Raw genomic sequence first — 25,844 nt, 5'->3', positions numbered from 1 at the left:
AATCAGTGGCCGACAAATTCGAAGCCATAGACAATACGGTTCTCGCAAATCGCACAAGAAGCACCTGGGACGGGGACTGATACTGCAGTCAGCACTCACAATCTGGTGAGCAGGATGGCATGTGGCACGTCATATCGAGCGCTATACTGGATAGCCTGAATACCTACGAGCCAAGCACGTCAACTCGATACTCGGAGAGTGAAATCTTCATATATGCAAATATGCCCATATATCTATGATGCATATATGAACCAGATTCCAACAACACCGTCTCCAAAAGAAACATCGGAATCGCGCCGGCTGCGAGATCCTCGCTCTCATCGCAGCCATTTGCCTCTTTATGCCCACGTTTGGGCTGGGTCGTCGACATCCAGAGCAGGAAAGGCTTGATGTTTCTGCAATTGTCTGCTGCTTTGCACGTCTTTCGATGTAGATTTACCTATCTTAAATCACCATCTATGTCTTTTGACCAGGTCCCGCTACCATACGACTCATAAGCCCGATCGATGGTAGGCAGTCCATCCAAATACTCAGCTTACTTACAACATGGTCATATCTATGAAGGCCTACCAGCAGCACGTGTAACGCTATGAAAGCAAAAAGCTTATAAGATCCGAGTCAAGCTACATAAATTAAGACGAGTCGATGTCTTCTTCATCGGGTCCCGTTACCACACAACTCATAGCCTCCATCGCAGGCAGTCTACTCAGATACTTGGTTTACTTCATACATGATCATCTCTCCCAAGACCGACGCGACGAGGGAATAAGATCTACATAAAGATACTTATTATAGGACCGATATCTCTCTCGAACAGGTCCCGCTATCATACGACTCACCCCAGGGGCAGGTAGCCTTCATCCAGATACTCATCTTATATGTGAAAGCACAATTAGCTCTCTGAATACCTACAACCGGTGGGTGCTGACGTTCTGAAAGAAGCCAAACACCCGAATCAAGCAGAAATGACACTAGGAGGTGGTTACTACTAGCCAGTTAGCCGGTTGACAGTGAGCCACAAGACTCAGGTAGCCAATGATCCCTCTACCGGTATATACTTCTATTTCCCACACACCTACCTTGACGAAAGAACGTCGTTTCGATCCGGTCGACTAGACCTGTGATGGGTGTGGCGAGTAGTTGGTGACTCTGGCATTGACGCAGTCGGCCGTTACATAATGGCTTTCTTTGTATATAAGTACTATTAGCACTACCATGTTTCCTACCGCGAACGATGTTGCTGGTGCTGGTGCTGGTGCTGTTGTCGCTTTAGGGCACAAGTGTGCGAGGTGGAGCTGAGCTGCGTAGCAGATCCGGGTCATCCCGCCCAGCATGATTTCTACATAAAACAAGGAAAGTGGAGACTTAAGCCAGGGTCAAACTGGGTCAATTGAATTGAGGGGTTCAACTACGACTATTACTACATGAATCATGGAGCGATTGGTTAAATGGATATACCTCGTATCACAACTAAAATATCACTCAGATTAAATATAAGAGTTCAGTGTTTACAAACCAAAGACATAGGCATCATGCTTCATCATTGTAATCTATATAATTCATCATAAAGCAATAACATAACCGATCATGTGGTATAACGCATCAAAACGCACCAAACTACCTATATGCATTCGTTTAAATTGGCACTTTTGTTGAACTTTCGTCTACACACTGATTGTCTTGAACACACTGTTTGATAGTTAGCTTTGTGTCCATATGAGAGGAAAGAGTGGAATATGACTTACCCAAATCCAGCACCACCCGTAGCCATGATCGTACCGGGCATCTGGGCCTGCCAGTGGATTTCCTTGACGGATTCCGTGTAGTGCACGAACAGTAGCTGTGGCGGAACTTCCTGCATTCCCGCCTCGCGGTTCTCCTCCTCGTCCAATTCCACGGCCAGATCCCACAGTGTGACCGTGTTGTCGGCGGATCCGACTGCGACGACACTGTCGTCGGTCGGGTGCCATTCAATACTCGTCACGGGCTCGCGGTGGAAGTCGAACGAAGCGACAGGGGAGGCTGTGGTCTGAGATCCCGCGGCATTCGGCTTCCAGTGTCTCAGATCCCAGACAGCCCACTGTCCGTCATCCGCACCTGTCGCAAGGAGGTGGAAAGTCTGGTTGGACCAGCTCATGACGTTGACGTCGGTGTTCGAGACCTTCACGTCGACAGCAGGCTTGCGCGACTTCGAGCGAACGTCCCATACCTTGACACTGCCGTCACTGCTGGCAGAAGCGAAAACGTTCTTCTCGTTGGGGGACCACTGCAGTTCCTCAACAGACGACATGTGGCCGGTGAAGGGACGAGTGTCGGTGACCCAGCCACCACCTTCGGTGCGAGTCGTCACGTAGATCAATCCGTCGTTGTCACCGGTCAACAGCTTGCCGAGGGGCTGCAGCGGGGACCAGTCGAGGGCATATCCCTCGGACTTGTGCATGCGGAGAGTAGACAGGGGCTTGTTGGCGGAAGGAGGGAGGATAGTTCCGGGGACATCGAAGCTGGTGAGATGGGGGGTAACATCGTGAATCACGACCTGGGAGTTCTCGAGCATCGTAGCGGTGATAGTCTGCGGGGGCTTGGAGTAGTCTCCGGACTGGTTGGGGGTCTGGTGGGCGCGGATACGGTTGGTTGTCGATCCAAGGGGAATGCTCTTGTGTTCGAGGATCGCCTCGCTGTCGTCGTCCGAATCGGAGTCGCTGTCCGAGTCCATGCCATCTTCCTTGTCCATCTTGCTCATGCCGCTGAGCTTCAATACCATCAGTTCGTTCTCCTTTGCCCGTCTGCCCTCAGCTTGTGTGCCCGTCACGGCGTAGACAGTAGCGGGGTAAGTCTTGCGGTTGTCTCCCAAGGAGTCGCGCACGATATCGAACGATAGACAGGGCCACGGCGTGCTGAGAGTGTGCAGCATGTCGTACGTAGACGGATCAGGAGAGAGGACCTCTCCGGGCGCCAATTTTGTCCTTCCGGGAATGAAAGTCTGCTTGTCTACCTCCATTGCATCTGAAGAACCAGTCGGGGTCAGTATGGCTGCCGCAATCGAGGATGGCAGTATGCGATTGGCAGGACCCGTCGCATTGGGCGCATAATCGTACCTTTCTCTTCCTCCTCCCGTTCGGCATCAGGACGACCATCTACACCAGCCTCGAGAACCTCATCTTCACTCTCGAACTCATCCTCATATTCGTCCTCAAACTCCCCCACCTCATCGGGAGGGGCATCGACGACGGGACGCTCACCAGCCTTGAGGGCGGCGTTCTGCTCGTCGGAAACGTCGGCAGATCTCTTGGACATAATGAACCGGTGGGACGTGTAGGTTTCGGGGGAATTAAAATTAAATGTCGGTCGTCCACAAACCCGGTTGAGGAGCAGGATACTGACTGAATTTCCTGACCGCGAGAGTCGGGGAACTTTTTTTTTCTCTGTTCGCCAGGCCGAAATTCACGGGACAAGGGCGCTAAGCCTATCGGGGAATAGACCCGATCGGAGACTGGCGCCCGCTTTTTGCTGGCTTTGCTTTCTGGAGAGCTGCGGCTGTGTTTGCTTGTCTTGCTTTCTCCTCCAAGGGGCTGTTCCTCATCCCTCCTCACTCCTCAGCTGGCCCTGTCCTTCTTTCCCTCTTGTTGGTGCTGCTCTGCTGTTGCTCCGTGGTTGGCACCGCCTTCGTTTCACTCACACTCTCTGGTCTCTGCTTGGTGCCGCTAAGTTGCTTCCTTATCGCCCCCATCATTCCACACCGGCTAGTGCACCTGTCACATTGTTTGGTTTCTGCAACAAAAGGTGCATACCACCACTACCCAAACCCATCCTACCCGCTCATTGCTCCAGACTGGGTCCCAAGCTATAGAGCTTGCATCCCAAACATGATAACTGACAAATCAGTAACCACCTAGATCATTCTCTCCCTCCCCTTTGTCATCGTCCGATTTTGTTCCGTTGGATGGGTTCCGGGAAACCGGTGCTGTGATCCCAAATCCTCAAATTCGGTTGGTCTCAGCATCCCCGCTCCACCGGACTTCGACCGTGTTTACGCCTGGGACTAATCCACACCACCCACAGATACCATCCGAACCCAGCATCTGTCATCCAAATATGGATGCCTCGCAACTGCCCGTGGCCGGCGCTTCGGATGTCGCAAATCAGGCGCATCTGGAGCAGCCCCAGAGCCTTGATACACCCGCTCCCGCGAGCCTCGGACTGGCGGGACCAGACGAGTTCACAACCTCAAATGGCTACAGTAGCGACTCGCGCGCCCACTACTCCTCCCACGAATTCAACTCTCCGGCTCGCGATTTCCACAATGAAAACGACCAACCTCGACAGAACTTCTCCCCGCTAACCCATCAGCCGCAACCCTTATCGTCATCCCGTCCCAGCTCCGAAATGTCCAACAACCTGCCCCAGCCTACACACGACATCAGCCAAAAGCAACCGTCGCAAGCAGCCAAGAACAGTGTGGTGATCAAGGTGGGGATGGTCGGAGATGCCCAGATCGGAAAGACCAGTTTGATGGTGAAATATGTGGAGGGTAGTTGGGATGAGGATTATATCCAGACTCTCGGTAGGCAGCAGATTCTTGCGCGGTTCAATAATGATAATGCTGACCGTGATGTCAAGGCGTCAACTTCATGGAGAAGACTATCTCCATTCGTAATACGGAAATTACGTTCTCTATTTGGGATCTGGGTGGCCAACGGGAATTCGTCAACATGCTTCCCCTCGTGTGCAACGATGCTGTCGCAATTCTGTTCATGTTCGATCTCACGCGCAAAAGCACACTGAACTCCATCAAGGAGTGGTACCGACAAGGTCGCGGGTTCAACAAGACGGCTATTCCCTTCCTGATCGGTACCAAATATGACCACTTCGTCAACTTTCCCCGCGAGGACCAGGAGGAGATCTCAATTCAGGTGAGTGGGATTGCATGTGAGGTGTCTTAGCGCGCACTGACCACCTATAGGCGAAACGGTTTGCCAAGGCCATGAAAGCCAGCTTGATTTTCAGCAGTACAAGTCACAGCATCAACGTGCAAAAGGTATGTTCAAACTCTATGCACTACATATCTGTTGTTAGTGCTGACAACATGGTAGATCTTCAAGATTGTCCTGGCCAAGGCCTTTGACCTCAAGTGCACAATTCCCGAGATCGAAAATGTTGGCGAACCCCTACTACTGTATAAGAACGTCTAAGTCACGACCAAATGAGTGGGATGAACGATTACGTATAAGGGACGACGTGATGTTGATGATCGAACTTTCCCTACTTTGGGCTGTAGGATACGGTGATCTGGTGCCAAGTCCTGGAATCAGAAGCGACTGGTCTGTTGGTGTCCTCGCTACTTTCTTTGTCTATTTCCGTCTGTGTCTTTTCCTCATAAGCATTGGGATGCGCTAGGATTTCCTTCGTGTTGATCACTTCTCTTTGTTCTTCCATTTCCTTTCGCTTTCACTGTGTTAAATTCCCCACATTGTTTCTACTTTTCTCTTCGTTGAGCCCGTCAGCCGCAGGTGACAAGTCACATAGCGTGCCTGCGGCGATGGAGCAGGAGTGCTCGGTTACGGCATTGGCCTGATATATTTCTTTTACTTCTATTTCTTTTTCTACTACATGTCATTACAGCCACAGTGGATACTGTTTCTTATGTTCAGATAGCTCTAATGTGACCTGAGGTATCATCTGCCTCTGCAAGACTACATACTTTATCCAGCAGGTCTTCCCCCCAGGCAGTAAGTATTTCAAATTAATGGTTAATAGTTCGAATCCGGTAAGCTTTTTCACTTATAAAACTGGGTTATTTGTATTCATCATTCCCGGTAATAGTAACTATGGCGATGGATACGGGGTTAAGGAACCGATATATAAGATACTTTGTTAAACGCCTTCGATGTTCTTTTTTTTATCTTTTCATAATACTATCACGTCAGCTCTTGCTCTTCTATTGTGTCAGTCCTTGGCTATAATATGGTATGGAATTTCAATAATACAATACGACTACTAGTCTAGCCCTTGAAGTTAGACCACCAATGGTTCGCTCCTAGAATGTTTCAAACATGTATTAAGAGGCCCTAGTAGGGGTTAATAAACTTCGTCACGATCCCTAAATAGCCATCCTTCTTCCAACAGCCGAATGTCTTCCTCATCCCCTTCCGCACTCGCTATTAGTGCAGACTGGAGTTCCGCAACTCTCTGGACAGTCTCATCATAGCGTTCGTTACTGACCCATCCCTCTTCGGACACACCACCGACTTGATCATACCACTGACTCACCACCTTTTTCAGATTGAGCCATGTTTGTTCTTCATCGTGAAAGTCATTCAGTTCTTCCGCTGAGAACTTTACAGGGTAGTGCTTCCCCTCTGTATCAGGTAGGTGAGGCCAATATTCCACCATCCGGACTAAAGCTCCCTTCAAAGTGACTAGATTTCCACTCCACTGACGGCCCGCCGTATCAACGAGATGCTGCCAGGGAAGCAGAATGGGGTCACGTGAAGCTTCAAGATGGGGTTTGTTGTAATGACCGTTGAAGATATGGTAATGATAAAATAGTAAACGTCGCCGGTAGAGTTCATCCGCCTCGGCTTTTTACTGTGACGACAGGGCCACATAGTCCGAAGGAAGCGAAGGTTCTTTAAGATCAGTTGACTGTTAGAGATCGGGGTTTTCAAATGCGCGCGGATAGCCAGCTGCCAACAGGCGTGGCTCAATGAAGGTGTGCTGCCAGTCAATGATACAAGACACAGTACCAGACTCTGGTAAGATTAAGATATTGTTTGGGTTCATACCTTTGACTTATTAGAATGAACGATGGCACACCACAGTTTGAACACTTACCAGGATGCCGAAGTGTCAGTTTATTGAGACGGCTATTTGTGTCCTCCGGAAGCAGAAATGGAACTAAAGCGAGATACTTGTCCAGAAGTGGCAAGTAATCAGCCGGATACTTCAACCCAGGAAAGACGCCATTATATGGGAAGTCCAATTCAACTGGTTTCCCAAAGCAGCGGATCCATTCAGCCTCTTTTCTAGCAATACACGCTAGGTACTCTTTATGGTTGTTCCCTGTGCAGATGAGAAAGTGGAGGAATCATCATGTCCAATTATAGAAACTCACAGGGTCCACGATTAATATTCAGAGCGGCTCTTCTACCGTACCAAAACATGTAATCCGCTGTTGGACTAATACAGAATACTTGAGAGTCTTCGTTATGTGTTACATCTGGAGCATATAGTGCAGTCTGATGGTCCTGCTTAATGTCCGTTTTGAAGTAAAGGCTCCCGATAGAGCCAAAAGGGATGTTGAAGAACTTCCCCTCAATCTCAACGAAACTCGATGCAAGCTTATGCCGATCACGTTTGCTCATGCCATGCCATTTATTCTGTAATCCAACACCCATTGCCTTCTCCATTAGGATGTATTCCGCACCGACAGGGTTATCCTCTGAAGACGAATACCCATATAGCCGGGGCACAGGGATGCCTTTTGCATGGAGGAAGCATAGGGTAGCAGCTTCGCTAGCAGTGGCATATTACTTGTGACCGGTAAAGCGATATGGTATCTTCGCAATAACCTCGAATCCGTCATCCATTGTTAGGAGGAAGACACGATTGAAGCCACCCTCTGCTAGTTTAGTGATGTAAGTGGCATGCCCATGGTCCCTGCCGACGAATTTTCCGGTTTCTTTTAAAAGAGCAATATGATCGAATTCAACGTAGCGCTCGTGTAGCCAGAGTGATTCGTTGAAAAGAAATCTACCAGATGTATAAGAGTACAGGTCGTAATTTGCCGCAGTCCCAGAATGGAAGCTGCGGGCCGCGTGTTGCTTCAGTCCCATGAAGCGGCAATGTGCTTGCTAGGGCAAACGAAAAAGAGATGTAATATTGAGATTGATTCGTCTAGGCATCGGAGAGATGGTTTGGGTTCAGGGTCATAGGATTGCTGCCCTGTGATGAAATTCTCTTTCGGAGGACGAGAGGATTAATTTCTATTGACGTACAGACACTCGGACGGCTCCTTGATAAGCCAGTCCGAACTGCAGCCCGACAACACAATGCGGCAGCCCACCTGCTTCTCTCCTATACAATACAATCTTATTAGTACAGGATCGCCTCTTTCAGTTACAAATTGTACTGGAAGATAATCTTGGTCAGCCAAGTTGCAGAGAATAGATAGAGTCATATTCCGGGTACGCTGGCTTACTCTGCAAAACCATCTGTAGCATCAGTGTGTAGGAATAGGATAGTTTATGAATTTTTTTTTTTTTTTTTTTTTTTGGTCGGATAGTAAATAATGAGTGGTCTCAAATCAAACAACTTTCAAGCATTGCAGGCAAAGTATCATATATAGTACGTTACTAAGACAAGGGGTAAGGCGTTGTACGATAAAAATAGGCAGTGCTAAATTAGAGTAATGCAGACTAATGCTACTTACTATGCTACACTAATACCCCGCTCGCTCAAGGAAAGACTCTTGTTTTAGTAGATCTATGGCTAATTTGTCTTTCGCAAGGTCCGAGGCCTAGTTTAATCAGTCTACTCCTCAGGCCGATGAGGTATCCCAGATAACACTGTACAGTAGTTATAGTAGTTCGCTGATTCGTATATAGTTGCCACCAATGCACTAGTAGTTGAAAACTAATTAGCTGAAACGCCGCCACGATGACTCAACGGGGAGGTGTTGGGCTTCAATAACTACTAACCTAACGTAACCCACGGTTAAGCGGCCCACCACGGTTAGGCGGCCCAGGTGTAATACCATATAAAAGACCCTTTTTAAACATAAGATATCTCAAGTATTATAAGACTAGAAGACTCGATATTGCATAAATAAGTTATGAATTATATTAATAATCATCTAATACTTCTTAAAAATCTATATAAATATAAATAGTATCTTATCATGTTACAAAATTTATAATTTATCTGTAATTTTAGATACATTAATATAATTTATATAAGAAAAATTTGAAAAGTTTTTAAAAAATCATATATTATTCTTTATATTATCTATTATCTATGTATGAAGTTGGAACTAATTAGATGCAGTATTAGTTGAGATATAAAGATTTAAAAAATAAAACATCTTTTATATGGGATAATCAGATGGGCCGCCTAACCGTGGGTTACGTTACCTCAACCCCAACCCGCTTACGTTGGGATTACCTTAGCTTTGTAATCTGTTCTCAGCTCACCCTTTTAACTTGAATATATAGCCGCCTCATCACTCCCAGTGCAGAAGAACTTTCATAAGGCACATTTCAGAAAAATACTTTCTGTATATAATATCCAACAACCCATACTCTGACAATGACGACAGGCAGCTGCTTCTGCGGGAATGTCCAAATTGAGCTTAGTGGCGAGCCTATGATAGTGGTTAGTACCTGACTAGGTATCTACCCTCCTTCAACAAGAATAGTTCTTTTAATTGAGAAATAGGCCCTCTGCCACTGCCATGACTGCCGCAAAGTCACAGGCACACTGTATTCCTACAACTTCGTTTTCAAAGATGACAACGTGAAAATCACGGGGAATCCCAAAGAGCTACCCAAGACGTCTGACAGCGGAGTTCGGATCGTGAACCATTTCTGTGGTGACTGTGGTATGTGGATATGTCGATCACTCGATTTCTGCGAGTTACATCAATTGACCTATGGTGCTGGTAGGTACGCCGCTCTTCGGATATAAAGTAAATGCCGATGGAAGCGCGGGTGATTTCAGGGTCGTGCGTGCTGGTATTTTCGATGATGAGACAGTAAATAGATACAAGCCAGGACATGAAGTCTTTACCAAGAGACGGGTATGTTGGCTTGATGCTACGGAAGGGGCTGAGCAGTTTGAGGGGATGGCGCCTCTGTGAGGCATAAAATGTTGCGGTGGGACCGTAGGTAGCTTACGAGATAAGGCTGAATGGGTAGTGTTTCGGCGTTTCATTGAATGGATTATCACTCACTGTTACCCAATGAACGGACTTTTATGCATACCGAATAACTGTTTTCTAAATTCTTACTGAAAAGCTTAGCATCAAACCTGCCATGTGGAGACTGTCCAGATCTATGAAGATTGGGGTCGACTTAAAGTGTCAACGTTAAGCTTGCAGCTTCCGGGCGGAAAGTGGAGCCGGGGTCTGGCTACAGGGTACCATGTCCATGGGACTCAAAGTGCAAATAGATCAAGGACCTTGGTAGACAGATCGATGCCATATCATGTAGTCTCATACAAGGGGTGAATGGTAAGCGAGCCACGTGCACTGGTTGTCCCCCAATGTATCTACCGATCTAACTTTATCTGTCCGCGTATGCAAGGGATAAATAATAGTAGATCTAATAGACAATCATCATATTTATACAAGGTTGTGATCAAGAGAAGCAATTATACCATTCTAACATACTTCTAAATCCTTATTGCACAAAGATTCATCTTAAGCTAAACAACTAAATTCGTGACACCCTCGGCCCATGCCGGTTCTAAGAACCCGGACACCGACCGGTCCCCATGCCGTCTATATCCGCCCCTAACGACTAGATGCAACGCAGGACCCGGCCTCCATACAATCTCCGACCGGATGTATATACAAAGTCCGAGTAGTATACTAAGTATACTTCAACAGCAGCTTCACCATCACCACAACCTCATCCCAACAATCAATCAATCAATTTCTCTACACACACTGACATCACAAACCAGACATCTACAATCAACCACAACCACCCAACGACACAATGTCCCCCCAAATCCTCACCATCCTCCCGGCCACCAGCCAACAAGGCCTCTCCATCATCTCCGCTATAACCAACCACCCAAACTTGCGAACCGAATACACTCTCCGCGCCCTAGTCCGCAACCCATCCTCTCCAGCCGCCCAATCCCTCACCAAGCAAAGCATCGAAGTCCTCCCCACGGACCTCAACAACCCAGCCACCCTCACCCCAGCCCTAACCAACACGCACACCCTAATCCTAATAACCCTAACGGACTACTCAGCCGCAGACCTCAAACACCAAGAACTCACACAAGTACAAAACGTCATTTCCGCATGCCCCAGCAGCCTCAAACACATCATCTTCAGCAGTGCCGTGCCCGCGCACCCTCACGGGCGGGAAGTAGACGTCTTCGACTCGAAGTTCGCTGCTGAGGAGGCACTACGCACACTCTCCTCATCCCACGGCATCAAAGTATCAGTGTTCTATCCGGGCATGTTCATGCAGAATTTCGAGACGTTCATGAGGCCTCTTCCTGATCCGGAGGGAAAGGCGGACTTGGTTGTGTATAATGTTATGGATGGGGGGAAGAAGATCCCGCTGATTGATGCGGTGAGGGATTTGGGGAAGTTTGTGGTTCCGATTCTGACGGGGGAGACTGAGAAGGTTTATGCTGCTAGTGGGGTTTGGTCGTTTGAGGAGGTGGTGGAGATTATGGGTAGGGTGATGGGGAAGAAGGTTCGGTATGTGAGGATGGAGGAGGAGGTGTATGCGGGGTTCATGCCGGGACAGAAGGGATGGCAGGTCGTGGATATGATGAGGTTTTATGAAGAGGTTGGGTATTATGGGGGGGATGAGGAGGGGAAGGTTAGGGAGACGTTGGGGTTGGTGGAGGGGGTTAGGGGGTTTGAGGAGTTTGTGGGGGAGAAGTTGGTTGAGTTGGAGTAAGGGGCTGATTCATGTTTGATGTGAGTAGTGCTGTACTATCTATCTGTTTTTGTTTATTCATTTTCTGGTGGTGTTGTTCCGGTTGTTCTAGAGAATAGATATTTCACTACTAGCTAGGGTTGCTACTGGACGAAAAAGATACATACGCTTCCTCAACAGGCGTTGCAACTGCCTCCTTAAAGCGCTTTTCTGTCCAGTCAAAGACATAGTCATGGCTGAATCCCTGCCGCTTGAATTCGGCTGCGAATCTCTGCCGGAGCTTAGAGTAGTTCGGCCGCTGGTTATAGCGCAGCGATCTCACGTGTTCAAAGTATTGTTTGAACACTGCTGGGAGATCTTCGCACAACTCATCCAGAGTGATTCGCCTTTTCTTGCTGCCCATCTGCTGTTCGGGACTTTGCCCCCCAACAGTAGTTGTCATACCACTCCAGGGTAATTTATCTTTGAAAAGGTCAATGAGCACGTAACCAAAGCTCTCCATATCATCACGATACGTCTGACCTATACTACTGTTAGTATACTGTAACTACTAGCTCATAGTCAAGATGGTATTAGGGGAAAACACACAATGCAACTGATGCGCAGCCCTAGGTGCATAATCGTTCGTACCCAGGAACGAATTTGCCTGATCTCCGTTATAATTCATCGGATTGCCAGGTGCCAGCACCTTCTCATGCGCAAGGCCCATATCCACAAGATAAATCTTGTTTCCCTCACGGCCTCTTCCCATGAGGAAATTATCCGGCTTCAGATCCCGATGGATAATACCCTGGTCATGTAGAGACTTCAATCGACAAATCGCTTGGTCGGCTATCAAAAGAACTGACTTGAGGCTTAATTTTCCCCCGCAAAAGTATCTGAGGTCCCAGAGACTGGGGCCTAGAAGTTCCATGCCCATGACGCGGTACTCATCACAGACGTCGGTAGGGAAGTGGAGTTTAAGCATGCCGGTGGATTTGCCCTTTTGGAGCTTCTCGTAGAAGAATGACTCCCTGGTGAGGGAATCAGATAACTTTGTGCGTTCCATTTTGAGCGCAACGCGCTCTCTGGATTTGGTGTTGAGGTCGGTTGCTGGGATGGTTAGTCTGTGTAAAGGGGGAAAGAGAGATGGGGGGTTACCTTCATAGATTTCGCCATAGGTTCCTGAAGAGATGTAATTGACTAGTTTGAAACGGTCTGCGACGATGATATCCTGTTCTCAGTCAGCCACTGTTTCTTGTGAAAGTTGAACTCACTCACGAGTTGTTCCAATTTTTCCATTTTGGATTGAATCTATTGAATGATGCTAGGGATGTGTACACGAGAGAGAGGGGGAAGGTGGAGAAGGCATAGCTGCTTATAGTAGGCTATGTGCTTATAGTAATCTATCATAACAATAACAATGATCATAAAGGAAATGGGAATGCTTTGAATGCTTTCGCTGATGTTTGTTTGTTAGATATTTTTGAATGGGTTTGAAGGTGTGAGACTTTGCTGGCAGTGTTTGAATAGCATAATGGGCGTCTAGGCAAACAATGGAAGTCATTATGGAGTGTTTCAGAAATAGAAAAGTATAATGAGCATTATACGTCAGGTATTACTAGCCATCTGAACAATGCACCTGCCTTAAGGGTAGAACATGATGCTGTATATAGATACCACAGTATTACAAACAAGGAAAGCTCTTTCTATTACGCAGTTCACAATACAATGTCAAAGACCTCTTGAACACCCTTTTGCCTGAAACTAGTGAACAAAGTCCATAGCACTTGAACTAGACAATAGACCACTGTTGTCAGTAACACCACACCGCTGAAACAAAGAACCAACACAAGTAAACAATGAATCCGGAGTTTACAATGCACTGTGCAACCAACCCACCTATATGTAGAAGCAAAGCAGAACGGGGCTCTCAAGATGTGTCATGGTCAAATCCAACAGTTCCTACAAACAGACACATCAACCGCACTGTACCACCATGGCACAAACTCCGCCAAACGACAACCAACTCCACCAAAAGGCCAGCGCAAAGCGTGTCAAACGCGAGCTAAAATCCCAGCACACCAGCCCTCCGCAAGTATCCCAACCAGCTTGCCATCTAAACCTATTGCCCCTGAAAGGAGGAATGGCAAAAACGAAGAAGTCAGCTGCCCGTCGAAGGCAAAGAAAGCTTTTCAGCCAGAAATACTGGGATGAGCATCCAAAGATCCATTTGACTTACAGCGCACTTATGGAGTTCCGCCACCGCGAAGGAAAGATCAGATGGGGAAACGGTCGTGACGAGACACCACCTTTGAAAACTGACTGCAAGTCTGTCGAGGACTTTGCGAGAAGAGGCGGGCCTGATCTGACGCACCTGTGTGATGTAGGTTTCTGCCTTTCATTATCAGCCAGATTCATTACAAGCTAATCTTCTGATCTAGTATCAACATCGTAACAATCGAAACCGCGAATTCGACGTTCCCAAACTCAGTATGCCCGCTATCTACGACATGAATTTAGAAGGCTATCTGAATCATAACGGGGTCGAGAAACGGCTTGGTAGGGAGCGCGAGCCGTTCAATATCGGTGATCTTCGACGGATAATGATGCAGAATCGATCCGATCTGGATAATTTTGGTCCTGGGGCAGCGCGTGGCGTTGGTAATATGTGCAGGCAATATAAGACTAATAGCAACGTGCTGCCAGGCATCTACCTGAACCTCTTCGGCGCCCGATATGACAGCACCACGAGGCATACAGATGGGCCGTTAGAGGGAACGATAACAGCACTCAAAAAGCATTTCTACAATATGGATCCCATAGTGCCGCACATGATTTCGGCCAGGCCTGATCTCGTCGATGGAGCCGATCCGAAGGCCCTTGTGGGCCAAGTGAAGGAGGAGAGTTCGGGAAGTGAGCCTGTGTGGTCGGGCAAAAGAGGAATTGGGCAGGGAAAGGACAAGGCGACGGGAAAGGGGAAGGGGGTAGACAAAAGCACAGACCAAAAAGGAGACCAACCAACAATACACACAGAACTTGAGGGATATATCACCCCCTATCACCTCCTGGAAGGTGCGAAAGAAGACAAAGAAGATCCTGACATGATGATCTTGCCGAATTTCTTCTTATACAACATATGCAAGCATGACGATCGACTTGCTGGAGAACGTGCTGCTTTGCATAGTGGTGCTCTTGGAGCACGGGCACTCTTTGAGTTCGAACATTATGGAAAAGACTATATTGAATTTAGCGGAAAGGCGCACACATTCGTTGCCGTGCTTGCGACTACCCATATGACTATCTACGCTATTCATGCTATTCCTCCTCAAGAAGAGGGGAGAAGGATGGACTTTCAGATTACGGCGATTAAGGCGTTCAAGTTATTTGATAGGGATCTCGGGCAAGATCAGCTCGTCGCAGTTGTTAAGAATGGGGTTACTGCATTGAGGAATCTCAGGGAAGAGGCACATCGCTATCGGCAAAGGCTCATTCGGAAAGCAAACGGCGACGATGGCGACGACGATGACAGCAATGATGGAAACAGTTCCCAAAGCTATAGTGGATCAGGCAGAAGTACTAGAGCAGGTAGCAGCACTGGAACTGGCAGTAATTCTGGTGGTGAAGGCAATGGTGGTGATGGAGGCAATGGTGGTGATGGTGGCAATGGTGGTGATGGTGGTGATGGACAAAAGCAATATGACGGTAGCATGGAAAATGGCAGTGACAAAGCTGACAGAAAACAAACTCTGAGTGGATCAGCGACCGAAGGGAAGGCGGGAGCAAATGCTGGAATAAGCCTTCTAGAATCTATGTACAAACTCGTGGGACGACGAGCACAACCGTGACGACCTGACTGAATTGATTTTTATGCATCATCATACTTTATATAGCTCCCATATTAGTACATACTCATACATTGGTTCTACAATCTCACCTTTAGCATGCAATGGAAAGTACCGCTCAATCAGACCATCATGACAGTAACACAAACCCTGAAGCCACAAAAGTCACGCCCCCAGCAAGTAGTATAAAAAGTCAACACAAGTATGATCTATCAAATTTTCAGTCTTCAATCTCCCAACCCCACCACCATCATTACTACCGTTCCCACACCATCAAGCCCATCCAAAATGAACCCCCCAAACCTCCTCCCCCACAACTACACTCATCATCATCATCACCACCAACCTCCAACCCTAACAACCTACCTAACGCACCTCCCCTTCCTCCCCCTCCACGACCGCATCACCTCCCTCCACCATCTATCCCAATCCCTCACCCCCCAAATAACCCCCACGGGCACACGCCTCATCACCCACCCATCCTTCACCGGCCCCGCACCCCTAGACCACCTCGGCACCATCTACATCACGACAGGCCGCGACTGCGTGGCCAACAACGCCGACCTGACCACACGCATCCTGCACGCCGACGTCGGCGCGCTTCTCGAATCCATCTACGAAAAGAGCAGGGAGTTGCTGGATGCTGGTATCCAGGACGGGAGTGTCGTCTTGTCCGAGGAGAATAAGCTCCGGGATGGTGCGGGGGCGTGTTGTCGTGGTGAACCGGAGGTGATGTTCCAGGAGGGGTGGGCGGTCGAAGAGGCGTTGTGGTTTTATAGAGTGGATTTTGAGAGTAGATGGGAGGTTGCGGATCGGGATGGGGAGAGGGTGTTGTTTAGGGCGAGTGTAGGGATGTTGGAGAGGGCGGCGGAGTGGGAGGAAGATGGGGAGGGGATGTAGGTGGTGGTGGTGGTGGTGGTGGTGGTGGTGGTGTGCTACGTTGTTTTAGTTGGATGTTTGGATAGATAGCTAGGAGCTAGTATGGCTTGTTGATCTGCCGGGTGGATGTAACCTGATAGCAGTATGGAGGAATAACTCTGTGCTCCCATGATCTGTTTGCTGGGATGGGTGGTGGAGTGGAGTATCCGGGGTAGATCTACAGTGGGACAAAATGAAAAGTATTTGTTTCGTAGTTTAGTTGGGTGTATGGTGCTCGGGAATGAATTATCCCCTGTTAATGTCGATAATGGTACATATACACTATATATTTTAAAATTAGAAATTTAGAGTACTGTCCCTGCATCAAGACCCTTTATCCGAAGTTGCCCCTCCGATGATCGGTGCGGGGAGAATCTGAGCTCATCGCGGGGTTCCGGATATACCCTCATCCCGGGTTATAAGCCGGCTTTTCCTACCATTTATTAATCACCATAGATAGTTACTTTCTATCCATCACCTCTACACGCATTCATTCTACATAGACACACCATCAGGATGCCTCCCAAAGTCGCCATTCTCGATGACTACCAAAACATCTCCCCCCGGCACTTTGCCCACCTGACCTCCCGCGTCGACATCAGCTACTTCCCCGACACTCTGAACCCGCGCGACCCCGCCCAGCACAAGCAACTCATCCAGCGCCTGTACCCATTCGAGGTTATCGTCACTCAGCGCGAACGCACTCCCTTCTCCAAGGAGACCTTGTCCGCGCTCCCCAACCTCAAGCTTCTCCTCACCACCGGCACGCGCAACCTCGCCTTGGACTCCGCCTACTGCGCGGAGCGGGGCATCCCCGTCGCAGGCACAAAGTACCGCCTCACCGGTGTCCACTCCACGGTGCAACACACGTGGGCACTGATCCTCGGAGCAGCGCGACACATTGCGCGCGACGACGCAGCCATCAAACGCGGCGAATGGCAGGGATCACTTGGTCTGTCGCTGGCAGGCAGAACGCTCGGGTTGCTTGGTGTCGGGAAGCTCGGGGCGCAGGTGGGGCGGGTAGCAGTCCAGGCGTTCGGGATGAAGGTGATTGCGTGGTCGACGAACCTAACGCAGGAGAAAGCGGACGAGCAAGCAGAGGCGATGGGATTACCTGCAGGTAGCTTTGAGGCCATTCCCCAGAAGCTGGACTTCTTCCGGCAGGCGGATGTGGTGAGTTTACATAATGTTCTGTCGGAGCGGAGTCGGGGGATCGTGGGGCGGGAGGAGCTCGGAGCGATGAAGAAGTCGGCCCTGCTTGTGAACACGTCACGCGGCCCGTTGGTGGAAGAGACGGCGTTGTTGGAGACGCTGAATCGGGGTGGGATTGCCGCGGCGGCGTTGGATGTGTTTGAGACCGAGCCGTTGCCGGCCGATAGTCTGTGGAGAACGACGGCGTGGGGGAAGGATGGGCGGAGTGAGGTGCTCTTGACACCGCATATGGGATATGTGGATGAGCAGATCCATGGGTGGTATGAAGAAGTGGCCCAGAATCTCGAGCGGTGGTTGAATGGACAGGAGTTTACGGTGCGGTTGAATTGAGTTTGTGCTGGTTCTGGTCGTCCTTTGTTTGGATGTTCAATAGAAGCGGGGATGTGTGGAATGGCGTGGAATGATGTCGATATTTCAAACTAACTAAATACCTAGTTTATTGAGCCCAAAAATTAGACTAAATAACTCATGCACGCATCAAGAATAGGACTGCACTCTAATGCAGGCAACCCAGTACTATTACGTGATGTACCTCGGCTGATCCACCAGATAACCATAAACAAGGTGCCTGTTCCGTGATCATTCCCGCCCTCCCACTTTAAACTCCATGACTCTGCCAATAGTCCTGCGTCATCATCTGCTGCCAGATCCACTCGTCCGTAGACATCCTCGGCCGATGCAACATGCTGGAGGTCCTTTGCGCCGATACTTAAGGAGGGAAAGAGGTGTCCGTCGGTACTCCCAGTAACGCTCTTAACTTCTTCCCACCTACCTAACTATCTACCTACAATACAACCTATATTACTACTACTACTACTACCACCACCACTATCACTACTATTTCTCCATCTACCTCTCCTCCAAAATGGCAACCACAATGACAACCACAACCACCACCGCTACAACAACACAAGAACCTACTCCCACTCACCCCCACCTAATCCAAGTCAACCGCAGCCCGATCCCCTTCGCCAGCGGGGCATACAGTCTGGTGTCCGCACCCGCTGGCTCCCTGCTATGCAAAATCACTGGGACCACACCGTCCAAGAAAGCCTACACATCTGTGCAAACGGGACGGGACAGCCACATCGAGTTGAACTCCGATCTGGTGTACTGCAACCACTCGTGCGATCCGACAGTTAACTTCGACATGCACAACATGGAGGTGCGGGTGGTGGATAACCGCGACTTGAAGGCGGGGGAACCGTTAACGTTCTTCTACCCGTCAACGGAGTGGGAGATGGATCAGCCTTTTGAGTGTACGTGTGGCAGTGGGGAGAAATGTAAGGGACGGATTGATGGTGCGAAGAACTTGAGTACGGAGGTGTTGGGGGAGTATTGGTTGAATCCGCATATTGCTGAGATGGTGGCTGAGAGGGAGGCGGGGAGGAACTAAGGAGTGAGTTGGTGAGGGGCATGCATAGTGGGGGGTGGGGTGGTGTGATAGTAGACTAGAGGCTTGATAGACTTAGACTTTGGTGTATATATGATGAGTGGGTGGATTTGTTGTGCTGTTGGCTTAGATGTATAGAATTGTTGGTGTGTTTAGATCTGAGCGTTTTGTATGAGTGGTGGGAATAGATGGTGGAAATCAGATCTTGTGATTGTTGTTCTGATGGTGGTGTTGCTATAGTGGGGGTATTATAAGGCTGGATGTTTCACGTGCCGAGGTAGAGAGATAAGAGGAATCAATACCATTGTGATTTGTGTTCAGGGGCACCTTAGCTTATTGTCACGTTAGGAATCTGAGCTGGTGTATCTGGATAAGCTCTCGTAGAATATGTGGATTGTAGCGCCATGTTTACTGACGGGTTATAGTATACCTAAAGTGGAAGGCGGGGTAACCACACCACTTGGTAACAGTCATGTGCCTGAGCTCTCAAGTTTCCTATGGTTTCACTCTTGATCCCCTGTAGTTGTCTAAAATCAACAATTGCCAACTCGCTTTTCCTTTGTTCTTCTGAAAAGTCTGTTGTTTGCCGTGTGATTCTCTCAATACTCTCTATTGCCTCACAAACAGTGTGATAGTATGAGAACAACCAAGGTCTTTTATCTCTATACATACGCTGCTTGAGGTAATACGATGCTGATAAAGTACTCATGCCCAGATAGTTATTGGCAATCAACCGCCTGCGAGAAAGCTGTTGACTATTTAATATGGTCAGGCCAGCACTGCGTTCCCCCTTAGCTCATAACATTCTACAGTTCTACAATGATCAGAGAAGTGAACTATTCTCCGATATGACCTGCAAACATGAGCCTGCTTCTCCTACCCAAAGATTCGATGAAAGGGCTAGCTGGAGCCTACATTTCTATCGGATTGACAGATACATTTCATTCTGGCTGCGTACTTGCGGTCTGAAGTGATGGTATTCATCTAGGAATCACTGCGTAAGGGATAACTGGCACAAAGTACTGCCAATGCAAAGGGTATGATTTCCCCTTGATTAGCGACAGCGAAAAACCATCAGTGACTACAGGATTGGAAGACAGCGTATTTTAAAAGTTATCCAGAGTCTTAAAAAGTGCGCCCACAGCGAAGAGTACTATCTGTATCAATGGAATTGCCCTATATGGCGGCTATTATCGATCTCCGATACCACATTGAACATAAGGTTTCAACAAATTGCTAAGTCCGCAATCCCCTATGTCCGATTGCACTTCCGGCTCAACGGTCGGATTTCGCGTCTTCGGTGTCCGGAGCTTCAGATTTACCAATTAGGCTGTTCTGGAACAGCAAAATAACTCCAAAGGAGTGACGTGGGATTTTAGTCACACCACCTATCCGAACACGGAAATTGAGCTCCCTAGCTTCCCCGCTCGGTGTCATCGGAACCAAGGGAATACTGTTGTATTAATATCCCGCTTCACGCAGATTAAGTTTTATAGAATCTTCAAGTAATTGTCACAAAATGCCTTCCACGATCTTGCTCCAGAACGCGACCATCCTCGTCCCGTCCGGGGATGATGTTACACCACTCCGCGAGCACTCTCTGTTGATTGAGGGGAACAAGATAGCGCAGATCTCGTCGCATATTGCACCTCCATCAGCCAACACCCAGGTTATCGACTGCACGGGCAAGATTGTGTCGCCTGGGTTTATTGATACGCACCATCATCTGTGGCAGACACAGCTCAAGGGACGCCATGCCGACCATACCTTGATAGAGTATATGCCGACTGGTCAGTCAATTTCTTGAACTTGGTGCTATTAGTTGCTTATAGATGTAGGGAACCTTCAACAAATCAATTATTCACCCGAAGATATCTTCTGGGGCCAGCTGGCAGGCTGTCTAGAGGCCTTGGATGCCGGCACCACAACGGTCGTAGATCATGCCCATATGAATGTCACGGCCGCTCATTGTAAGTTGAAAGACACCGATTATTCCAGCTTAAGGCTCACCTAGTATAGCTTTGAATGGCCTCCAAGCCACGGTCTCATCCGGAATTAGATCAATTTTCTGCTACACCCCCACACTCACTGTCAAGTCATGGAAGCCGGAGATCGTACCTGGCGGGAATTTTCTAGATGATTGGGTGGTAAAGCAGCTGAATGATCTCGCTACTGCAGCTCCATATGGAGACGGCAGAGTCGAAATAGGGTTGGGCTTCGATGGGGTCATGCTCCCGAAGGATGTCGTGGTATCACTGTACGACAGAGCCCGCAAAGCAGGCACGAAGGTTATAACTACGCACTACGTTCGGGGGCACTTCAGTAGGTTATCCTACACGGAATATGTACAGAACTAACCAGAACAGGTGATGATTCACTTGTTGATCTTCTCGATAGCTATGGTCTGCTCGGACCAGATATCATCCTATCCCACGCAACAAATCTCACATCAAGCGACGTCGAGAAGCTGTCCAAGGCAAAATCATGGGTCTCTTCCACCCCAGGATCGGAACTGCAGATGGCACATGGATACCCAGTCTGCTTCCAGGAGGGATGTAGTAAGATAAGTTCTCTTGGGATCGACTGTCATAGCAGCACCTCTAGCGACATGGTTACCGCTATGCGTCTTGGGTTACAAGCAGAACGAGCTCGTCGGAACGAAGAGGTCATTGCCCGTGGAAAGACTCCCCGCTCGTTGGACCTCTCCGTACAAGACGTTTTCCGTCTGGCAACCATTCAGGGTGCCCGTACCCTACATATGGAAGATAAGTTGGGCTCGATTGAAGTGGGGAAGCTTGCCGATCTAGTCATCTTCGACGGAACCAGCCCGGGGATGGTGTGCGCGAGCGAGCAGGACCCGGTTGCAGCTATTGTCCTTCACTCATCAATTCGTGATATCGATACCGTCATTGTCGACGGCCAGGTGCGTAAGAAGGATGGTCGACTGACACCCGTGGAGATAAGCCCGTCGTTTTCGGAGGTCCATGTGCCCAAGCAGAGGGTGGAATGGGGTCATGTGGCGCAGAAATTGATTGCCAGTCGGCAGAGCATTGAGGAAGCCAGGGTAAAGACTGGTGCCACTGACTTGGATTTCATGGTTTCAGCATCGCTCAAGCTATTTCACGCAGATCAGGCACGGTTTGTATGATCACGCAGCTGAGCCTGCTCGGTCCTGCAAACTACATTGCTGATGCTCCAACGAGGCTAGAAAGCAGTGAAGAATGCAAAAATCGTAGCGGTAGGATATAGCCGTGCTTGAGCAGCTACACGGTTCGGATCTGACGATCCACCCAGATACAGTGTGGGGAATCGGCGTGTTATAAGTTGGGACAACGTTGGGAACTGTCTGTGGAGCAGAAGAAATAAACGTTGGGTGGTTGACATTATGCCGAGGCTCCATTCCCGAGATTACAATATCAGAACCAAACTTCACTCCTACACTACAAGCAGTACAGAAATTGATGAAATCTGTTGCCACAATCATTTTATGCAGCACAGTAGACAAGCTAGCAAATAAAACAAATACATCAACCTTGAGAAACAAGCTTCCTACATGCCCAGACAAGGGATATTTCGTGGGAAATGACACCCCGTCGATCAAGCAAACGAGTAGGACGGCCCCGTCTAGACACCACCGCCGCCACCACCAACACCACCGCCATCCTCTCTCCCAATCGTCGCACCCAAGTCCGTCGTGCTCAGCGCACATACCGACTCAAAAAGGAAGCCGTGTTCCGAAATGCGATCGACAGAGCCGAGCAGCTTGAAGCGAGATTCCGCATCGTCAGGGAAGAGGTAGCAGGGCTACTCGCTGATGTCGCCACTGAGGAACAGCAACTACATCCTACAATCCATACTCGCTTGAAACGACTTCATGAGATTCTCCTATCCGATGACGGTGATAACACACCAGTCGCGACAAGCACAGACAATACTACACCATCATCCTCATCCTCATCCACGTCCACAGAATCAGATTCATCTCCCCCGGTACAACACCACCAACAACCAACATACCCCAATAACAACCACCCTCTAATCCCTAACCAACCACTCACACACCTCCCAACAAAACACCACACCTACGCCTTCCACGAACCCCGTTTCTTGCGCAAACTCCACCGCTACACCCTCGAGCACGCCTACCGCCTCTTCACCGACCCGCGCTCCAACCCATCCACCATCTACCGCGTCTTCCGTCTCGTCCCCTGTATTCGTGACCCGCAGAAGACACAGCCTCGCTTCAAGCAGCTCTTAACGGGCGGGTGTACCGATCCGCTAGAGGTACCGGGATTACCCTTCTATGGTATCGGCGGCGCGGGCACGCACTTCCGGGGTGTTGACGGGGATGTACCGCGGAATAGGAGGATGCCGGGGAGGGTGTTGGGGGTGATGAGCAGTAGTAGTAGTAGTAGTAGTAGTAGTAGTAGTAATAAGAGTAGGGGTAATGTTTTGGAAATGTATGGCCTTGGAGGGACGTGGTTTGATTGTCGTGATGTCGAGGGGTTTTTGGGGTTGATGGGGGTGGATGTATCGAATGGGGGGATGTTCTTGAGGTGTAGTGGGTCTGGGTCTGGGGATTCTGTGGGGGAGTATGTTTTGGATGTTGAGGGGTTCTTTTCGAGTAAGTGGATTTTTTTGATGGTTCCAGTTGGGGTTTGGGTGAAATGCTGATGAGTGATGTACTAGGGCTTCTTCCTGGGCTTGTGATTCTGGGTCGTGCGCCGGGGTTTAGGGAGGTGGATGTTAGGCGGGCGTTGCAGGGTTCGGTGAGGAGGGTTGATCATATATGATTTAAGTAGATCGCTTTAGGCTAGTTTTTTTCGGCTCGGGCCTGGTTTGTGTTAATTATAATATCTTGGTGGGGATGGTTACTATGTTCGAGGTATAATGAAGGATGATAACTGCTGTTATCACTCTTTTCACTTGAACCCAATACTACTGAAAGTAATATTTATCCATAACAAAATAATTAGAAAGGCTTTGGTCAGTATATGATCTCGCTTCAGATCAGGAGGAGATAGTATAGAAATCAAAAGACATACAAAAACTAGTACCGCCCCCTCGATATATAGTATCACACAGTTCCTTCACTTTGCACCAAGATGATCCAACTTCGCCTTCGAAAACGGACACATCGCCACTCCCCTCGCCTTAATCAGCTCAATATCATCTCTCATCTCCTCCACTCCCTTTCCCTTCTGTGGCTCCGGTCCAATCGTCATCAAATCATATCCTTGTGGTTGATACCGCTCTCCACGCGAACCAGGTACCTTGCCTCCGAATAACCTGACTAGCAATGCCCCAGGACCCCATTTCGACCAGACAGTAGGTCTGATATACCACGGCTGCAAGACCTTTCTTTCAAAATTATACAACTTCGTCTCCTGATTCGGCATTTCATGTACTAATTTGACGGCACGGAAAGTCGGACGCGGAAGGGCGAGATACCGGAGGAATAGTTTCCGTGAGGTTTGCACGAGATTTATCACAAATAATAAGAAGTATCCGGGGGATTCAAAACTAAAAAGATCTGTTAGCGCAGGGCGCAATGAATAACAGTTGTCGCCACAAAACAAATTATAAAACCCACCCCAAACTCAACCTCATAACCTCATCCAACCCAGCACCCAACATCCGCCTCACCACAGGCCTCACCAACCCCGGAAGCGCAGAATCCACATAAACACGAACATACTGGTCATTCGTCTTCGTAAACCTCGCAACCCTCTCCTCATACTGCACCGTCCAGCGATTCAACTCCATCGCAAACTGCACCCCATCCTCCCACCCCTCCGCCTTCGACGGAAGCACATCAAACGGGATCCCCATATCCTCACCCAGATTCCTATGAAATATCCCCAGAGCACAGATCTCCACGTCCGTAAGACCTCGCCACTCTTCTCGCTCAATGACGTTCAGAATCTCAGCGAGTCCATCGCCGAGTGTATGCAGGAGATCATCATCGGTGATTTTGTTCGCGCGGCGGTAGCGGGCGTGACTATAGTGGTTAGTCAGAACAAACAGGTTCACTAACACCAATGAAGGTATGTCACACATACAGATAATTCATCCTCGCCACAGCAGTCGCATAGCGATCCGAATCTCTCCGCTGGGACTGCGACTCCCGGAGAAGAATCTCCGTGTCGACGGCGCGTTTACCCGCGTTTCGTCGGTTATTCTGGCCTGTGACGGCGAATAGCTTCGACATGGTGGGGATGCCTCCGGCCTGGGATTAGTTAGCTTGGTCGTAGAGTCAGGGGTCTATGCTGTGTGTGGTCGTGCGTACCTTCAAAAGAGCCATACGACGAGCCTTGGCAAACGCATAGGGGAATTCTAGCTCTTGTAGTTGGGTTATGATTGCGTGTGCTTCTTCGATGGTCATGCTTGATAGGGGTCTTTTGTTGGTTGTGAATGGGGCTTCTATTGCTGTTTTGCGTTGGTAGCGGAGGTGTTGGACTAGGGTTAGGTAGATGGTGAGGGCTAGTATGGTTATTGAGATGGTTAGGGGGTGGATGGTAATCAGCCGTGGTTCTTGTAGGGGGTCGGTGGTGGTCATTGTGTTGTCTGGCTGTATGTATTGTGAGAAGGGGTCGTTGTTGTTATTATTCAGATAGGAGATAACTGGCAGATCCAAGATAATTCGTGCTAGGGGGCCGGGTGAGGTTATATATGTCAACAACAGACTACTGACTTCCAACAAGACTCCCAACAAAAAGAAAGAAAAAGAAAAATTAGAGACATATGAAAGAATTTTTACGAATTGTTGGTCCCAGATTTCCCCCAGCGAAGGGATTTACTATTAGTATGACCGAGATATTGTAATCCAGGGCTTGCGCCGAGGCTGCTCACTGACTCACCCCAACACTACACCAT

The 25,844-nt window shown here is 48.8% G+C and overlaps 13 protein-coding genes across 13 annotated transcripts; 9 read left to right on the top strand and 4 right to left on the bottom strand.

Annotated features, from left to right (window-relative positions):
- Positions 1 to 1,542: 1,542 nt before the first annotated feature.
- BO79DRAFT_177667 (ribosome biosynthesis protein RRB1) lies at positions 1,543 to 3,361 on the bottom strand. Its single transcript, XM_025679941.1, has 3 exons — positions 3,096 to 3,361; positions 1,746 to 3,003; positions 1,543 to 1,689 (listed from the first exon to the last, which is right to left on the bottom strand). Exons 1-3 carry the CDS (start codon positions 3,292 to 3,294, stop codon positions 1,665 to 1,667), a joined length of 1,482 nt encoding a protein of 493 aa, XP_025537099.1. The 5' UTR covers positions 3,295 to 3,361; the 3' UTR covers positions 1,543 to 1,664.
- Positions 3,362 to 4,092: 731 nt separating this feature from the next.
- On the top strand, positions 4,093 to 5,189 carry BO79DRAFT_219948 (Spg1/Tem1 GTP-binding protein; the record flags this gene model as incomplete). The annotated part of the gene is made up of 4 exons (XM_025683472.1): positions 4,093 to 4,561; positions 4,618 to 4,910; positions 4,961 to 5,035; positions 5,091 to 5,189. The coding sequence occupies 4 exons, from the start codon at positions 4,093 to 4,095 to the stop codon at positions 5,187 to 5,189; spliced, it is 936 nt and encodes a 311-aa protein (XP_025537098.1).
- An 886-nt stretch (positions 5,190 to 6,075) lies between these two features.
- BO79DRAFT_270859 (phosphotransferase enzyme family protein) lies at positions 6,076 to 7,586 on the bottom strand (the record flags this gene model as incomplete). Its single annotated transcript, XM_025687314.1, has 5 exons — positions 6,076 to 6,578; positions 6,732 to 6,782; positions 6,832 to 7,059; positions 7,112 to 7,507; positions 7,538 to 7,586. 5 exons carry the CDS (start codon positions 7,584 to 7,586, stop codon positions 6,076 to 6,078), a joined length of 1,227 nt encoding a protein of 408 aa, XP_025537097.1.
- A 1,632-nt stretch (positions 7,587 to 9,218) lies between these two features.
- BO79DRAFT_210386 (GFA family protein) lies at positions 9,219 to 9,959 on the top strand. Its single transcript, XM_025682795.1, has 3 exons — positions 9,219 to 9,369; positions 9,433 to 9,595; positions 9,660 to 9,959. The coding sequence occupies exons 1-3, from the start codon at positions 9,304 to 9,306 to the stop codon at positions 9,851 to 9,853; spliced, it is 423 nt and encodes a 140-aa protein (XP_025537096.1). The 5' UTR covers positions 9,219 to 9,303; the 3' UTR covers positions 9,854 to 9,959.
- A 698-nt stretch (positions 9,960 to 10,657) lies between these two features.
- On the top strand, positions 10,658 to 11,642 carry BO79DRAFT_270853 (hscarg dehydrogenase; the record flags this gene model as incomplete). The annotated part of the gene is made up of 1 exon (XM_025687313.1): positions 10,658 to 11,642. Exon 1 carries the CDS (start codon positions 10,716 to 10,718, stop codon positions 11,640 to 11,642), a length of 927 nt encoding a protein of 308 aa, XP_025537095.1. The 5' UTR covers positions 10,658 to 10,715.
- A 109-nt stretch (positions 11,643 to 11,751) lies between these two features.
- On the bottom strand, positions 11,752 to 12,902 carry BO79DRAFT_230664 (double-time; the record flags this gene model as incomplete). The annotated part of the gene is made up of 4 exons (XM_025684110.1): positions 11,752 to 12,143; positions 12,210 to 12,713; positions 12,762 to 12,834; positions 12,882 to 12,902. 4 exons carry the CDS (start codon positions 12,900 to 12,902, stop codon positions 11,752 to 11,754), a joined length of 990 nt encoding a protein of 329 aa, XP_025537094.1.
- A 697-nt stretch (positions 12,903 to 13,599) lies between these two features.
- Positions 13,600 to 15,448, top strand: BO79DRAFT_270852 (uncharacterized protein; the record flags this gene model as incomplete). Its single annotated transcript, XM_025687312.1, has 2 exons — positions 13,600 to 13,986; positions 14,045 to 15,448. 2 exons carry the CDS (start codon positions 13,600 to 13,602, stop codon positions 15,446 to 15,448), a joined length of 1,791 nt encoding a protein of 596 aa, XP_025537093.1.
- Positions 15,449 to 15,733: 285 nt separating this feature from the next.
- BO79DRAFT_230662 (uncharacterized protein) lies at positions 15,734 to 16,345 on the top strand (the record flags this gene model as incomplete). Its single annotated transcript, XM_025684109.1, has 1 exon — positions 15,734 to 16,345. One exon carries the CDS (start codon positions 15,734 to 15,736, stop codon positions 16,343 to 16,345), a length of 612 nt encoding a protein of 203 aa, XP_025537092.1.
- A 386-nt stretch (positions 16,346 to 16,731) lies between these two features.
- Positions 16,732 to 18,015, top strand: BO79DRAFT_37549 (D-2-hydroxyacid dehydrogenase family protein). Its single transcript, XM_025689149.1, has one exon. It carries the CDS (start codon positions 16,880 to 16,882, stop codon positions 17,903 to 17,905), a length of 1,026 nt encoding a protein of 341 aa, XP_025537091.1. The 5' UTR covers positions 16,732 to 16,879; the 3' UTR covers positions 17,906 to 18,015.
- Positions 18,016 to 18,329: 314 nt separating this feature from the next.
- BO79DRAFT_210384 (uncharacterized protein) lies at positions 18,330 to 18,973 on the top strand (the record flags this gene model as incomplete). Its single annotated transcript, XM_025682794.1, has 1 exon — positions 18,330 to 18,973. Exon 1 carries the CDS (start codon positions 18,441 to 18,443, stop codon positions 18,969 to 18,971), a length of 531 nt encoding a protein of 176 aa, XP_025537090.1. The 5' UTR covers positions 18,330 to 18,440.
- Positions 18,974 to 20,468: 1,495 nt separating this feature from the next.
- Positions 20,469 to 22,440, top strand: BO79DRAFT_199386 (Metallo-dependent hydrolase). The gene is made up of 4 exons (XM_025681415.1): positions 20,469 to 20,758; positions 20,807 to 20,938; positions 20,988 to 21,290; positions 21,335 to 22,440. Exons 1-4 carry the CDS (start codon positions 20,488 to 20,490, stop codon positions 22,114 to 22,116), a joined length of 1,488 nt encoding a protein of 495 aa, XP_025537089.1. The 5' UTR covers positions 20,469 to 20,487; the 3' UTR covers positions 22,117 to 22,440.
- Positions 22,441 to 22,550: 110 nt separating this feature from the next.
- BO79DRAFT_257423 (uncharacterized protein) lies at positions 22,551 to 23,761 on the top strand (the record flags this gene model as incomplete). The annotated part of the gene is made up of 3 exons (XM_025686247.1): positions 22,551 to 23,350; positions 23,411 to 23,592; positions 23,658 to 23,761. The coding sequence occupies 3 exons, from the start codon at positions 22,551 to 22,553 to the stop codon at positions 23,759 to 23,761; spliced, it is 1,086 nt and encodes a 361-aa protein (XP_025537088.1).
- A 297-nt stretch (positions 23,762 to 24,058) lies between these two features.
- Positions 24,059 to 25,527, bottom strand: BO79DRAFT_257422 (uncharacterized protein; the record flags this gene model as incomplete). Its single annotated transcript, XM_025686246.1, has 4 exons — positions 24,059 to 24,491; positions 24,562 to 24,969; positions 25,031 to 25,197; positions 25,258 to 25,527. The coding sequence occupies 4 exons, from the start codon at positions 25,525 to 25,527 to the stop codon at positions 24,059 to 24,061; spliced, it is 1,278 nt and encodes a 425-aa protein (XP_025537087.1).
- Between the last annotated feature and the right edge of the window lie 317 nt (positions 25,528 to 25,844).

Source organism: Aspergillus costaricaensis (assembly GCF_003184835.1).
Source record: "Aspergillus costaricaensis CBS 115574 unplaced genomic scaffold BO79scaffold_26, whole genome shotgun sequence".
NCBI lineage: Eukaryota > Fungi > Ascomycota > Eurotiomycetes > Eurotiales > Aspergillaceae > Aspergillus > Aspergillus costaricensis.
Note: the sequence above shows the minus strand (reverse complement) of the source record. Positions and strands in the feature narration are given on the sequence as shown.